Source organism: Python bivittatus, unplaced genomic scaffold, assembly GCF_059951505.1.
Source record: "Python bivittatus isolate LINGU-HERP-01145 unplaced genomic scaffold, Pbiv_v1 ctg000700_np1212, whole genome shotgun sequence".
Taxonomy (NCBI): domain Eukaryota; kingdom Metazoa; phylum Chordata; class Lepidosauria; order Squamata; family Pythonidae; genus Python; species Python bivittatus.
Window position 1 is genome coordinate 86,020,720 of NW_028277098.1, and position 16,666 is coordinate 86,037,385.

The window sequence follows — 16,666 nt, forward strand, 5'->3', positions numbered from 1 at the left end:
TTGGGAACGGAACTCATTCTTAAACTGGGAACTACCTGTATCTGGTTTTAAAATGCTATCCTATAAATGTTTAACTAATGGCAAACCACTTTGGAAAAACCTTGCCAGGAAAACCGCAGGGACTCGTCCAGGCAGTCGCCAGGAGTCAAAAACCGACTCGAAGGCACAAAAAACACAACACTATTTATACAATCAGAGTTTAGTGGGTTGTCACCCAACATGAAGGGTGACTCCAACATAATGTGGTTTAGCGTGCCAGATTAATCCTGAAAATTGGATTGACTATGCCATGGTTAGGTTAGCCCTATATCATGCCTGACTGATTTCTCAAGGTTTCGCTCTTTCCACACCGAGAGTCAAAAGCCAGCACAGCGGCTGTCCCAGAGCAGCAGGTGGGTGGTACTGCTTGGAAGCCTCTGGAGCGATTCCAGACACAGCTGGAGAAATGACGCGCTCTCCCACGAAGCCGGATCTGGAAGTCTCGGCCATGACGTAACGTCCCAACTACGCGACAATGACGTTATGGCCCAGAAAGAGCACGCGCTAACCCGCGATTCCCACTCCGGTTCTACCCTGGGTCTTGCTTGCCATAGAGGCGCGTCATGCCGATTCTAGAGCGTCGCAAACAAGAACCCGGAAGTCGCCTGCGGATAGTTTAGTTCTAACGCTCTATGATGCGGGGGAGGGGGAGGAGGAAAGAAGTAATATATTCTCTCCCCCGTTAAGATTTGAAGCAGCGAGCCAATGGCGCAAACGGAGTGAGTGGTTTCTCTTTAAGGGCTCCGGGCGTGGGGGAAGAGGCGAGGAGGTGGGTATTCCTGTCTGGGGCTGAGGGGGTCGGCGGTACCAGGTTTTGGGTGGGCGAAGGGCCGCATAGAAGAAATGCGAGACCTTCACCCCACCAGCAGCCTGGAAGAGCGTGAGAGAAACCTGAATTCGAGGCTCTTCCTGTGCGGTCGCGCTGACTTGGACTGCAGCATCCCAGAGAACAGTCGTTCAATATGGTCGTTCCAACCTGGGGCTCTCCAGGTGTGTTGGGTTACGATCCCCCCCCCCCGCCATCCTGGCCTTTCCAGCAGGTGTCTTCTTTGGTGTGTTGGAATACGAGTCCTGCCATCCTCACCTGTCGCTGCTGGGCTGGCAGGTAGAGTCGGAGTGGAGCACATCTGGAGGACTCCTGATCGGGGAAGGCTGGGAGGGATGCTGCTGTCCCATCTCCTGCAGATGTAAACGAGAAGTTCAAAGGTGTCTTCAGTGTTGGATGTAGAAACCTAACTAAGTCACCTCTCTCAGCCCTCACAGGATTTCAGACAATTCCCAGGAAATGTAGAAGTTAAACTATTGGTGTTCTTTAAACATATGTATTCTGAACATGGTAGTTATTTGTAAGCAGAGCAGCCTAAGTGGAAGAGCAAAAATGTATTGCCTGGTCATGAGAAGAAAACTTACAAATTTGTAATGATAATTAAAAGAATATCACCCTTCTTTGCTTATTGGATATCGGTGCAAGACTTACAGCATTACTTCAAACTTTGCATTACTGCAAAATCACACACAAACACAATTGGTCTTATATAGGATTTTCCCCTTTTTATTGTTCAAAAATACTTGGGTATTTTTATGCTGAATTTGTCCATGTTAGGGATAACAAAGCTATTATAGAACTGAAAGAATGTTCACTTCTTTTCCCAAGTAAGACTTTACATATAAATATAACTGCTATCTTTTTGCACAGAAGATAATATATTTATTAGTCTGTGGATCTAAACAGAAAGTTAGTTTGGTGTAGTGGTTAAGGCATCAGGCTAGAAATTGGGAGACTGTGTATTTTAGTCTTGCCTTGGGCACAAAGTCAGCTGGGTGACCTTGGACAAGATACTCTCAGCCCTAAGAAGAAGGCAATGGCAGGCCACTCTGCAAAATGTTGCCAAGAAAACTACAGGGGCTTGTCCAGGCAATTGCCAGGAGTCAAGAATGAGTTAAAGACAAAAACAAAGAAAGATCAGTAAAATAAGGGTAGGCAATCTGGACTCCTCGATATCTTTTGGTTGAAAAGATATTTGCTACTGGTTTGGGGAGTTGTTTTCCAAAATATCTACGTTGTCTATCCCCCAATACACTGTTTTCAAGATTGAATGAATAAAATGAAATAGTTCATACATTAGTTATCCTGAGTTTTAGGCTGTCTAATCTTAGGATAGTTTTGACCTTAGTGCCTTGAGTCCAAATCAACACTTTGTTCATTTACTGACTGTCCCCAAAACTATGATTGGCCTCATACACTGTATTGAGTCAAAATGTGATTTGCTTGTGTTGTGAGAACTCTGCCAACTGTACTTTATTCAAACCATGCTAAAGCAAGCAGCCTTTCTATGGAGATAAGTCTTTATGGAGAGGTTCAAGAATATGCCATTCTTATATTCACTGCAGTGCTAACACTAAAAACCAGACTATCCTCAGGGTTAGAAGAGGACATGAAATAAAAAAGAATAGATGATTCACCATGTTTAGAGGGGGATGTAGATTAACAAGTGCAGTTAGACTTGTTCTCATCTCTTTTGGATGGTAGATCACAATGAACATTTTCCATGTTTACTCTTAATCTAATACATTGTGATAAAGCCCTTCACTCTTGAACATCATCATTTTGGGTCTTTGTGCATTTCTATTTTTGTTGTATATGAAGAAACAATATTTCAATATTTCAAATATCCCCCACCTTGAATATTTCCTGTTATCCTTTGAATGAATAGTTGCAGCATCATGTGTCAATAGAAGTACCATCATATATTTGTCATCTCTGTTGCCCACTCTTACTGATGTGGCTAAGACATCTGTTCTCATCTCTACTGTATCTCATGAAAAGCAATGAAAACATTTTCATATGGTCTTCCTGCAATTAGATGATTCTCCTTTCTTGTTTGCACTCTGTCAGATATTGCTGAATTACATTGCTGCTATGCCTCAAAAATCATCATGGTGGCCAAGGTTGATGGGAATTGAAATCAAACAGTATCACACATTTCATCAGCCTTGTAATAGAGCACACTACACAGTACCTAATCTAAGACCTAGTTGCTTTAGACATGAGACAAGACCTCTAATGGTCTCACAGAGAAAAACATTTGGTTCTGTAAGACAAACCAACAGTTCTCTAAGTATCTTGCTGAAATCTGAGGCAAAGGTCATCACTCTTGTCCTTTCTCACCAAGAATTAGAAGTGTGTTATGAGATGCTCAGCACAAATCCAAATATCTTATAGCTGAAGTTGTATGATAGTGGCCTTAGCTGTATAGTTCCACTGCACGTTATCACATTATACAAGAGGAGTGGGCAAGGGCATATCTAACTCAGTTACTCTTTCCTGTGTTCTTCAATATATTAGCATGAGTATATTGTGAATTAGCAGTATTTTCTGCATCATGTACAGAATGCAAAACTCAGAAACCCACTGGATGTTACTTCAAACATATGAATATGCACCATCCTTGCCTTTTTGCCAGCATGGGAGCAAAGGAGTTAATGAGAATACAGAACTGTAGCTGGGAAGAAGACCTGAACAAAACAAAGGCTATTACGAGCTAGACTTAGAATTGTCTAAATATGACTATATTCTCTTGATTATCTTTTGGGTTTTGAGGTATGCTTGGTCCTGTGCTAAATTCTCACTACATCTGAGTAGACCCTCTGTCCCTTGGAGATCCATAATAGCTGATAATTATTATAGCTGTACAGTATACACTTTAAAGGTGGTTTGGAATAAGTGCTTTGGTTTTCTCATGAGCACAGTACCTCTCTGTTATTCAGTAAAGCAAATGATCTATTTTCAGGCTTCTGAATGAGCTGAACAAAGGCAGCTCTGATTTAAGGAGTCAATTCATTAAAGTTCATTAATGGGGCTGTTTTAACAAATAGCAGAGAGATGCTGTGTGCTTGTGTGAAGTCCAATATTTCTTCCAAATCAGTTTTGAAGTGTGCACAGCCCTAATAACTATCCCACACCTATTAACTGATAATTGAGAATGTTAGTATAATATGCACCCATCCATTCCTTCTGAAGAAGTTCAGTCTCTTAGATACTCTTTGTTTCTTCTGGGTTATGTACTTGTAGGTCTCTTATGCTTATATTTATTTCTGTTTTGCTTTGATGCCTTTACTCTTAATAAAGCAGAAAATGTTCCTTCATATACTCTTTACATACAGTTCTTACAATCATTTCACTGCAATATTTTTCCAAGAGGTTTTGGAGTCACAGTATTTACATTGCAACTATGCAAGGCCTATAATTAAGGAGATCTCTTTTCAGACAGGTTGAAAGTTAGGCAGCTGTTTCTCAAATAATCGTTTTTCTAAGTTCTGTGTTTTAGACATTGTTCTTATTTTTAGTCAGTTTCTACTCAGTCTGACCTGGGTTTGCATTCTCTTACAGCTTCTCAAATGTGACCCATGATGTATTCAATTTCACCCTTCATACCACCCTGGCCCTCACCACGAAACTGGTGCTTCCTACACCTGCCAAACCAATCCTTCCAGTGCAAACTGGTGTCCAGGCTCAACAAGAAGAACAGTCGAGTGGCATGACTATATTCTTTAGTCTTCTTGTACTAGGTAATCCCTTATTAATTACTTTTGATAGCAATCATGGAAAGATGAAGGCCGTGAAATACAATTCCAGTTATGGTTTCTGACCTGTATTGTTAGTGTTGAGAAAAAGTGGAATGGAAGAGGTTTTCCTTTCTCTTTTTTAAAGTTTCCAAAGTAGAAGGAGGCAGATGGAAACGTTAGCTTTCCTCTTTCAAAATTAAAATTTGCATACCTTTTTACTTATGCATATAAAGAAAATAGTGGGGATATAAAATTTCACATGGTTAGAGCGGGGGCAGAAAATGTTTTACTTATCAGAGGCTACGCTTCTGGTCTGTGCGTGGTTTGTTACTCATTATGATAATGGTTTGAATTAGATAGGATTATGTCATATGAATAAGTATACCCATAAGTTTCCAGACAACTTTTTTGCGGGGGGAGGGCAGTTGGGGACTGCAACATTTTTCTAAGAGTTTCTGTTTCCCTCCTAAAAATGATAGAAAACTGTACTGTTAGTCTTCATTTGTGCTGTCAGAATGGGATAGGAATAACTGCAAAAAAGCAATCCAGAAATCACATGTAGCTTGTGGGTGATCCATCCCTTGTTTAATGGGTCAAATTTCCATCCAGGAGATGTTGGCAAATATCATCTATAGTTTGCTAAATGTTTATAGATGCTTGATCTGGTCTACCTTGAACCACTGTGTGTACCCATAGGTCTCAGTATATTATGCTGAGGTTAAACCTTTTGGAAATAGCATCATCATGTGTTGAACAGCACATTTAACTAAATGCAACCTGTGCTACTTTGGCTGCTCTAACCATTTAGCAAACCACTATGGCTGCACATAAGAGTAGCTGATGGCCATATACAAATCATGAAAATGTAAATGTTTTAAGATGAAAAATAATGCATAAATGCAGTCAAAGGCTGGGTTCATACTTTTGGCTCAGCCATGTTGTATAAAATCTGTAAATCATTGATTAGTTTTTAGTAGATTCAGCCAATTGTGATTTATTCAGCAACCTCATGTTTAAATAAACCATACCTTAACAGTATGTGTGTATCAGATGAATGACTATACCCAGGATAAGATAAAACAAATAATCCAATAGCTTGATTCCTGGGAATAGCAGGTTATCTCTAGCCAAAGCTTTATATCGGCCAATTTACAGGTTACTTTGTGGATTGTATGCGTAGAGTGGTAATTTAGAAAGACATTCTCATTTATCTTGGAGTTTCATTGTTTGTCTGCTTAAATGAGGATTTTCCTTGTCAAGATAGAAAATTATACTGATGAAATTTTAATTAGAATAAAGATAGTAAACAGTATATTACTATTGGGGTCATTTTGTTCCTAACTGTACCTTACCAATTTTCAAAGAAAAAAGGTGGGGTAATAATAATAATAATATCTTGACATGGTTGTGGGGCTTCCATGCTCTGAGGAAGATGAAAGCTATGCCAGAGGTTCAACCATACTGGGCAGGTCTCATCAGAGGAGCCAGACGAAGAGTGTCTCTCCCATAAACAATATGGTGAGATGTAATTTATAGAAACCTATACTGGATCAGTCATTGTACGGGTCAACAAGGACTGTGCTAGGTGTTCTAGTCTCTGGACATCTAGTGACAAGTGAGCTACAGGACTCAGGACTGTTGGCTGAGGAACCAGGGCCAGCAGCTGCAGAACTACTGGAAGAAAAGTTGTTTACCCATTGCAAATATACAAAGACTGAAAACAAAGAAATAATGATCTGCTATTACAAATCAAGTCCAATGAGAAGAGGATATCTGAAAAGAATACACCACTTCTGGAAAGAACAACATCCAGAATCAGAAAGAACAGAACAAAGGCTAGCAGATCAACGTTGATTTATAACATGAAATAAAGTATTCACAGAAGTAGAATTGGAAGAACTGCAAAGGTCTACCCAGGGCAAAGAAATCGAAGCTTTGCCAGAAGTAGCTCAGACAGAGGAGCCTTCTCCTCAGAACGAACAAAGCCCTGTTACAAAAAAGCAAGAGACATTAAACAAAGAATAACTGAGCAACTAGAAGAGCACAAAAACAACAGAATAAGTTTGCCTGCATTGAAGCTTGTTACAAAGAAACAGCTGGCACAAGTATTAAACGATGCCAATACTGTAATATCAAATATAAGCACCAGATCACTGTAAGAAACAAACCAACTGATGTACAGCATGGCTGCAGTTATAACTGAATACCTTGGATGCAAAATTAACAAACAAGAAAAAAAGCCACACAGTGCACCACCAAAATGGAAGATCAGGCTGAAAAATAAGATCAGCATGCTAAGATCAGATGCAAGCAAGCTAGAACAGATGAAAGAAAAGAAGTTGAAAAACCAAAAGGCCCAAGAATAGCTGATCAAGAAATATCACTTAGAAACAAGGAAGATCAAGGAAGCACTGGAAATAATCAGCAAATAACAGCCATAGCCAAGAAGATCAGCAGATACAAAGCTTGAATTGCACACTACAGGCAGAATCTCCAATTTCAGCTGAATCAGAAATGTTTCTACCAATCCATCAATGCAGAGACTGCAATGAACCAGTCAACACCTGACAAAGAAGAAACAGTGAAGTTCTGGGCACAGCTATGGGACAACCCAAAGAAATACAACAAGAATGCAGCTTCGATAGAGGAAGTGGATAAGAATAAAAAAGAAGCTGAAATGAAAGAACTTGTAATAACAGCAGAAATGGTGGAGAAAAGGGCAAAGAAGATCAAGAATTGGTCAGTACCAGGTGAAGATGAACTGCATGGTTTTTGGTTGAAACGTTTGACTGCTCTGCATCCACTCATTGCCAAGCAGTTTAACAACATACTGCAGGGAGGTGAAATTGAAGATTGGTTAACATCTGGCAAAACCTACCTGATAATGAAAGATCCAGCAAAAGGGGCAGCACCAGGCAACTACAGGCCAATTACCTGCTTGCCAACAACTTTCAAACTGCTAACTGATGTGGTAGCTGATACAGTCCAACATCATCTAGTTGAAAACAAGCTTTTTCCATCTGAGCAAAAAGGAAACCGCCCAAACAGCAGCAGAACAAAAGATCAGCTCCTAATTGACAAGATGATTTTGGAAAACTGCAAGAGAAGGAAGACCAACTGGAATGTAGCTTGGATTGATTACAAGAAGGCATTCAACTCCATGCAACAAGATTGGATAATCAAGTGCCTAGCAATAACAGGAATCAGTAGAAACATCAGAAGCTTTGTGCAAAAATCAATGGCACAATGGAAGACACAGTTGCTGGTCAATGGTGATAGACTGGGAGAGGTTAATATCAAGAGAGGAATCTTTCAAGGAGATTCACTATCACCACTCCTGTTTGTCATTGCATTGATTCCTCTGTCAACAATACTGAACAAGTCAGGCCATGGTTATTAAACATCAAAAACATCTGCCAGATTATCTCACCTCCTTTACATGGATGATCTGAAGCTGTATGGAAAAACACCATCTGGAATGGAATTGCTGCTCAACACTGTCCGAATATACAGCCAAAATATTGCAGTGGAGTTTGGACCAGACAAATGTGCCACCCTGACTATCAACAGGGGAAAAACAGTGGAAATGGAAGGAATCAAGATGCCTGTGGAAATAACATCAACAGTCTGGATGAAGAAGATCACTACAAATACCTGAGCATCCTTTAAGCTGACAACGTCAAGCACATTGAAGTCAAGAAAAGGTTAATAGTGAATACATCATGAGAGTGAAGAAGATCTTAAAGTCCAAACTCAGTGGAGGAAATATCATCAAGGCAATTAACACCTGGGCATTTCCAGATACACAGATGGAATAGTGGACTGGACTCAAGCAGAACTAGAAGCCCTGGATAGGAAGACCAGAACATAATGACAATGACATGCCCTTCATCCACACAGCGATGTTGACAGATTCTACTTCCAAGGAGCATAGGTGAGTGTGGAATGTTGCAAAAGGTATTAGAAGAATATTTGAAGGACAGTGAAGAAGATGCACTGAAGCTAGTATACCATGAAGGCTTACTGAAGAGACCAAACTGGTCTACAACAAAGACCAGATGAAGAGTAGAAAAGAGACATGGCAAGGCAAAGTATTACATGGCCAGTACACACACACACACACACACAAATGTAGCAGGCAAAGCTGATAACAACAACACCAGGCAGTGGCTAAGAGCAGGAAAGTTGAAGAAAGAGACGGGCTAATTCTGGCTGCACAAGATCAAGCCTTAAGAACAAATGCATATAAAACCAGAATTGAGAAAACAGAACAGACAGCTTCTTTGCAGAGGACCACCTAGTTAGCTGCTGCAAGAAGATCACAGACTGGCTACAAACAACGGCATGACAAAATAGCAACAATGGTGCATTGGAATAGCTGCAAGAAATACCATAGAAGAGAAAGAACTGGAGAAAATCACAAAATATAAAGACCTGCAAATAGAAGTAGGATGACTGTGGCAAAAGAAAGCAAAGATAGTACCAACAGTAATAGGTGCCTTGGGTGCAATCCCAAAACATCTGGAGCACCACTTGAAGACCATCGGCATTGACAAAATCACCATCAGTCAATTGCAAAAGGCAACTTTACTTAGAACAGTTTACATCCTGCGATTTAACACCATCAAACAACATCTGCCTATCCCAGGTCCTTGGGAAGGACTGGGTAGGAGGATAAAAATGCCAAATAGAGTCTGAACATCTGGCTGACTGTGCGACCAACAACAATAATAACAATAGCAGCAGCAACAACAACTGTTAGGGGAGGAACTTTAATGACAAGAACCTTTCGTGATGCCAACAAAATACACCTGGAAAAGCTATTGAGGAATGGCCATTAATTGATTACAGCATTTTCAGCAGTTCTTACATTTTAAAAGTATTCTGAAGATAGTCTAATAATTTTTATGAGACAGAGTTAGGTCACTAAGAATCTCTGAGAGCCTGTTGGGGCTTCTGTTTCATGTTCTTAGTATACAGAATATGAGTTTCAATAAGCATATATTTTTAACACTTTCTCCTGTGTTTGATTAATCACAGCTTATGTGTTCTAACAAGAAAGATCCTTATAAGAATATAAATGTAATGCAAAGGTCTTTTGAGTTTTAATTGTTTTTTTGTGCATCCCTCTATGTGGATGGAAATTTATATCATTCTTTAGAAATGTTATTGTTAAGGGAACTGGTTGAACAATATTAGAACAGGCTCACTGCCACTGTGAATGACGTGAGCATCATCTCTCCCAGAAGAAGGTTACTTTGTCTTCTGTACATATGTATATTTACACTGATATTCTATATGTTTACGGTAGCTTCTAGAAAACAAAACATGCAGGAACTCCCAGTATACAGTAATAGTTCATAGAAATTCTGTTACAAAAACATGGAGAACTGTATGTAGCCCATACCACCAAATCAGCACTACAGATTCATGTAGTTTACTGATTTAATTTTAAAAGAGAATTGCTTCATCCTTTTCTTGAGCCTGTTCTAATATTGTTCAACCAGTTCCCTTAACAATAACATTTCTAAAGAATGATATAAATTTCCATCCACATAGAGGGATGCACAAAAAAACAATTAAAACTCAAAAGACCTTTGCATTACAGTGTGTAATGTGGGCACCTAACTATAGTTTTTACTTGATTAAACTCTGCAATTACTTCCTCAATTCCAATCTTAAAATTAAAGGGTGTTGCACCTTCATTGCACTCAGAAAGCGAAGGCATGTTTATTTTACTTTTCCTTGAACTTTCAGTCTGAGAATTATCTAATTTCATTTCTATGCCTGCTTCCCCACTGAACTGAAAGTGACTTCATTTTGAGTAAACATGCCTAGTATTGAAGAGTGAGCCTCTCCATAATATGCAGCTGTGTAATCCAGCATTTTTGTCATAGAAAAATTGTTGCCAGGAATGATTTTACAGATCCATTAAAGTACAGTGGGGCAAAAAAGTATTTAGTCAGCCACCAATTGTGCAAGTTCTCCCACTTAAAAAGATGAGAGGCCTGTAATTTTCATCATAGGTATACCTCAACTATGAGAGATAAAATGAGAAAAAAAATCTAGAAAATCACATTGTCTGATTTTTAAAGAATTTATTTGCAAATCATGGTGGAAAATAAGTAGGTCATCTACAAACAAGCAAGATGTCTGGGTCTCACAGACCTGTAACTACTTCTTTAAGAGGCTCCTCTGTCCTCCACTCGTTACCTGTAGTAATGGCACCTGTTTGACCTTGTTATCAGTATAAAAGACACCTGTCCACAACCTCAAACAGTCACACTCCAAACTCCACTATGGCCAAGACCAAGGAGCTGTCGAAGGACACCAGAAACGAAATTGTAGACCTGCACCAGGCTGGGAAGACTGAATCTGCAATAGGCAAGCAGCTTGGTGTGAAGAAATCAACTGTGGGAGCAATAATTAGAAAATGGAAGACATATAAGACCACTGATAATCTCCCTTGATCTGGGGCTCCATGCAGGATCTCACCCTGTGGGGTCAAAATGATCACAAGAATGGTGAGCAAAAATCCCAGAACCACACGGGGGGACCTAGTGAATGACCTGCAGAGAGCTGGGACCAAAGTAACAAAGGCTACCATCGGTAACACACTATGCCACCAGGGACTCAAATCCTGCAGTGCCAGATGTGTCCCCCTGCTTAAGCCAGTACATGTCTGGGCCTGTCTGAAGTTTGCTAGAGAGCATTTGGATGATCCAGAAGAGGATTGAGAGAATGTCATATGGTCAGATGAAACCAAAGTAGAATGTTTTGGTCTAAACTCAACTCGTTGTGTTTGGAGGAGAGAGAATGCTGAGTTGCATCCAAAGAACACCATACCTACTGTGAAGCATGGGGGTGGAAACATCATGCTTTGGGGCTGTTTTTCTGCAAAGGGACCAGGACGACTGATCCGTGTAAAGGAAAGAATGAATGGGGCCATGTATCGTGAGATTTTGAGTGAACACCTCCTTCCATCAGCAAGGGCATTGAAGATGAAATGTGGCTGGGTCTTTCAGCATGACAATGATCCCAAACATACCACCCGGGCAACGAAGGAGTGGCTTCGTAAGAAGTATTTCAAGGTCCTGGAGTGGCCTAGCCAGTCTCCAGATCTCAACCCCATGGAAAACCTTTGGAGGGAGTTGAAAGTCTGTGTTGCCCAGCGACAGCTCCAAAACATCACTGCTCTAGAGGAGATCTGCATGGAGGAATGGGCCAAAATCCCAGCAACAGTGTGTGAAAACCTTGTGAAGACTTACAGAAAATGTTTGACCTCTGTCATTGCCAACAAAGGATATATAACAAAGTATTGAGATGAACTTTTGATATTGACCAAATACTTATTTTCCACCATGATTTGCAAATAAATTCTTTAAAAATCAGACAATGTGATTTTTCTGGATTTTTTCCCCCATTTTGTCTCTCATAGTTGAGGTATACCTATGATGAAAATTACAGGCCCTCTCATCTTTTTAAGTGGGAGAACTTGCACAATTGGTGGCTGACTAAATACTTTTTTGCCCCACTGTAAATCCATTAAAGTCTGGTTCTGAGTTTTTGAGAGCCTCAAGTATGAAAATAACAAGGTTGTATATTACTAACAAGATAATAGAGAAATGTTTCTCTAATAATGAGAGGAAATATTTTAGCACTTTTTTTCACTAGATTTTCATAGCATCAGAGGGTTTTTTTCTTTTCTTTGATATTTTTGCTTGATTAAATTTGCCTTTCTGTGAACTGGATAATTCTGTATGTAAGATATATTTATACTAGTCTGTATGTATTATCTTGCTTTTGCTTTCCATTACTATATCTGATTGTGTTTTTACAAACACAGTTAACTTGTAAGCCTTGTTTTTCTTGAAAATCTGGTTGTCAGGTTGAATGATTGTTTATACCATCACAACCTGGTACACTCTGGATGTGTTGGATTACAGTTTCTATTTTAACAATGCTTGATCTTTTGAAGTGTGGGAATTATTCTAGGGAAAAACCAAGTATGTTTTCTTTTGAAACACTCCTGTGCTGGTTTGGAGAAGTCATCTGAACCCATCTTCAATCCTGCAATGATTCTAGTAAGAACTGAAACACATGGCTGGTGTGGGTCTTCCGGGCTGTGTGGCCGTGTTCTGGAAGTTTTATTTCCTAACGTTTCGCCAGCACCTGTGACCGGCATCTTCAGAGTGCAGGAGCACAGACAGGAGCAATTCTCTCTGTGCCCAGGGTGATGTGACCCTTTTATGGGTATTTATAGAGATCTGGGGGGAAGGGGGGATTGGGGGGTGGGGGGGGTTGGGTTACTGAGTGGCTGCTTGTTTTGGTAGCATTTCCCATGCACAGACCGCATGGGAAAACTGATGGAAAAACACAATTTCCAAACAATCTGCAGACCCACCAGAAAAGTACAAGAAGTGCTAAAATCAGCAAAAGACAAAAGGGATCCCCTCACCGCCGCAGGAGTATACCGCATACCATGCAGTTGCAGGCAAGTATACATCGGGACCACAAAACGCAGCATCCATACCAGGATAAAAGAACACGAAAGGCACTGCAGACTATAGCAACCAGAAAAATCTGCAGTAGCTGAACATGCTCTCAAGCACACTGGACACAAAATCCTATTTGAAAACACAGAGATACTGGACAACACCAACAGCCGCTATACCAGGAAGCCATTGAGATTCACAACCACCGGCACAGTTTCAATAAAAAAGAGGAGAGTCTAAAAATCAACAAAACCTGGCTACCAATCCTGAAAAATACAGCCTGCAAAAGGTCAATGAACTCAGCTCAACCACCAGGACATGTGAACAGTTCACACAATGAACTTGCTAATCACCCCCAGCAGCCCCTCGTTAACAATTCAATAGAAGAAAAAACCCTGCCTAATCCCCAGGAAGATACACAGAGATTCTGACACCAAAACAAGCAGCCACTCAGTAACCCAACCCCCCCCACACACCCCCAATCCCCCCCTTCCCCCCTCAGATCTCTATAAATACCCACAAAAGGGTCACATCACCCCAGGCACAGAGAGAACTGCTCCTGTCTGTGCTCCTGCACTCTGAAGATGCCGGTCACAGGTGCTGGCAAAACGTTAGGAAACAAAACTTCCAGAACACGGCCACACAGCCCGGAAGACCCACACCAGCCATTGTATGCCGGCCGTGAAAGCCTTCGACAATAAACTGAAACACAAATTATTGCCATTTTGAGATAAATATCTAAAAGAGTTTCTCGGACCCATAAGCTCCTCAATTTTAAATATTCAAGTATATCCTATGCTACTCTTTCTCACAGATGGGGAAGGCTCTGAAGGTTTTTTGTTTTTTTTTTAAACAGGATAGGAACAAGTCATGCATTGAATAGTTGCAAATCTTATAACTGCATTAGGGAGTTATTTGCCCTAAGGAAACCAGTTTTGATGACTCTTGGACCTTTTTTAAACGATGGGCAATAATGGTAGTGCCTTATCTAAAATATGGTTCTGTAGCTAAAATTAACAAATGATTTTCCCCTCCAAAAATATAAACATAACTTCTTGTGAGTTTTTAGTGATTTTTTGAATAGCTAGAAGTGCTTTGTGGCTGGATTCATATATTACTAAACCAGATTATGATTTAGTGCAGTGTGTGAAACCAGCTAATATCAGAAAGCCTAGATTTTTCTTTATAAACTTATTAAAAATGCTATAATAATACCTCATAAGATATTATGTGAAACAATACAGTATAAGAAAATATGGATTGAATATATATAGTCCATGACTTTTTTAAACAGTCCTTTATCCTTTGGCTTAATTAATGTCTGTCTGGCCTCCAGGACCAACTTAATGTTTGAAAAGCATTAAATGGAATATTTAAAGTTAAAAAAAATGGTAGATGATACTGCAAAAGAAAGTTCTAAATATTTATATTCATATGCCACAAAGACATTTCCTTTTTTTCTTTTCACATTTGGCATCATGAACTGAACTCTTGGCTATGGTAAGAATATTTTGAAAGCAGCCAGTTCCATCTTCATCACATCCTCCTGACAGTGGTTTTGTACAACTACATAGATGCTACCTCTATAATAACAAGATAATAAAATCTGGCACAACAAAACATGTTCCCTGGGGGTCTATAGATGCTGGCTTGGTTGGGGGGGGGGGTTGCCTTTGGGTCAGTGTTAACTCCTGGCAAATGCCTTGATGAGTCCCTGCAGTTTTCTAGGCAAGATTTTCAGAAGTAGTTTGCCATTGCTTTCTTCCTAGGACTGAGAGAGAGAGAGACTGTCCCAAGGTCCCTCATTTGGCTTCATGACTAAGGCAGGACTAGAACTCCTGGTCTCCCAGTTTCTAGCCTGATACCTTAACCACTACTCCAAATGACATTATCTGTGGTTATCACCAACTCCTTCCCTCCCTCCCTGCAATTTATGTGCCACTCGAGCCCAAACAGTACTCTGAATGGTATTCTTTACAGAAGCACTGTGAGCTTGTAGGAGAGGCTATTTTGAAATACAGGGTAAGTGTGATGCAGCAAAATTCTACCCTACTACTCTGAAAGGTTTGCTGCCGTTAAAGCTCCAGAGTGAGTCATTGAATGTAATTGACCAACTGGCAAATGGGCTGGTAGATGTTTGACTGGAGAGTGCATCTCAGTAATGACCTTTCTGTGGCAATGAGGGGGAAAGTAATACAAATTAAGACAAGAAACTGTGATTGATATAGCACATCACTTCCAAATTCAATCCATGACATCTCTAGGTTGGGCAGGAAAAAGTTGTATAAAACTCTCAGGAGCCACTGACAGCAATTCAGATAATAATGAGATAGTTGTACGAGCCATCTGATTCGTTATCAGGCAACTTCCTGGAAACTTTTACCTAAGTAGGCTAATATACCTGATAAATTCAGTCCAAATTAAATCTGAATGGGCTGCTTTCCAAACAGTGGCAAAAAAGTCTAGGAAGCCTTATTCTTGATGTTACATTATTATACTTGAGGTCTAGTGCTTGTGGAAAAGCATCCCATCTCAGTGCATAGAAAAAGGCCTGTATTTATTTATTTGTAAACACATCACCTTGTATGGCTGCCCCACTTGCCAAATGACTTATTAAAGATTACACCTGAGGAACTTTTAAAAAAATATTGGTATGGAGAAATAAACACCTACATGACTTCTAAAAAAGTGGGCAAAGGGGAAGAAAACAATGGCATGGACTAACCTCTTGCTCTCCTTTGCCACTTCTCGTTTTTCTTTTGCTTTGTTGAATGAGTGTTTCTCACTTGACTACTATGTCACTTGCCACTGTAATATCACATGTTGTGTCCAGTAATACCTTCTACAGTATTCAACACAGTCCCCATTATCTCAGCAGAGCAGGGTTGCATTTCCCCTATGACAAGATGTTGTAGTTTGATTGCTGAATAAATGCTATTACTGTAGTTTTCTTGCCCAGAGTTGTCTAGATTCTGTGCCAGATCTAATTTCCCCAAAATGGTCACAATGTGTGATTTTAGGTCATGCATCGTCCTGTGCTACGCAAGAGCAACTCTGTTCATTATAGACATGTCAGATGAAGTTAAATCTCCACTGGATTTGGGTTTTATGTGCTGTTAACAATTCTGTGTAAGGCCTTTTTGAAAAAGCCTGGCTGGAATGTCCTAATCTCTTTTGTTTGATGAATTCATCTAAGATTTTAATAACTTGCATATTTATCTAACTTTACTAAATTTACTGATTAGAACACTCCCTGCTTTCTCTTTTTCTGGGGCACTTGAGGACTTTTGCAAACTTTCTTACAACCCCCCCCCTTTTTTTTTTCTTTTGCTAGAATATTGGCTGCTTCTCCTTGGTTTACTGTTACTGGTATGATGTTGCTGTTTGTTTGGCTGCTCTAAAAGTTATGAATTCCAAAACATTTTGGGATTAAATGAATAGTTAATTTACTACTGTTTCTACTGTTGGTTATGAAATGGATCCATTTTCTGAATGTGCTGTTATAAGATGGAACTCTTTGTTAGCTAAAAGGTTGGCAGAGCAGAAGTAGAAAATATAACTATTTT

General features: G+C 39.9%; 1 protein-coding gene across 3 annotated transcripts in view; it reads left to right on the forward strand.

Moving 5' to 3' along the window:
- Nucleotides 1-519: 519 nt before the first annotated feature.
- The window catches only part of SLC9A8 (solute carrier family 9 member A8), a 70,317-nt gene continuing 54,170 nt past the window's right edge, over nucleotides 520-16,666 (forward strand). For 2 of the 3 annotated variants that reach the window (XM_088153438.1, XM_088153437.1), the window contains exons 1-2: nucleotides 521-758; nucleotides 4,430-4,608. In XM_088153438.1, the coding sequence (XP_088009564.1) occupies nucleotides 745-758; nucleotides 4,430-4,608 (193 nt within the window). In that variant the 5' untranslated portion in view covers nucleotides 521-744. Of the gene's footprint in view, nucleotides 759-4,429; nucleotides 4,609-16,666 lie in introns of all 3 variants that reach the window. The other variant, XM_088153439.1, reaches the window with a different exon arrangement.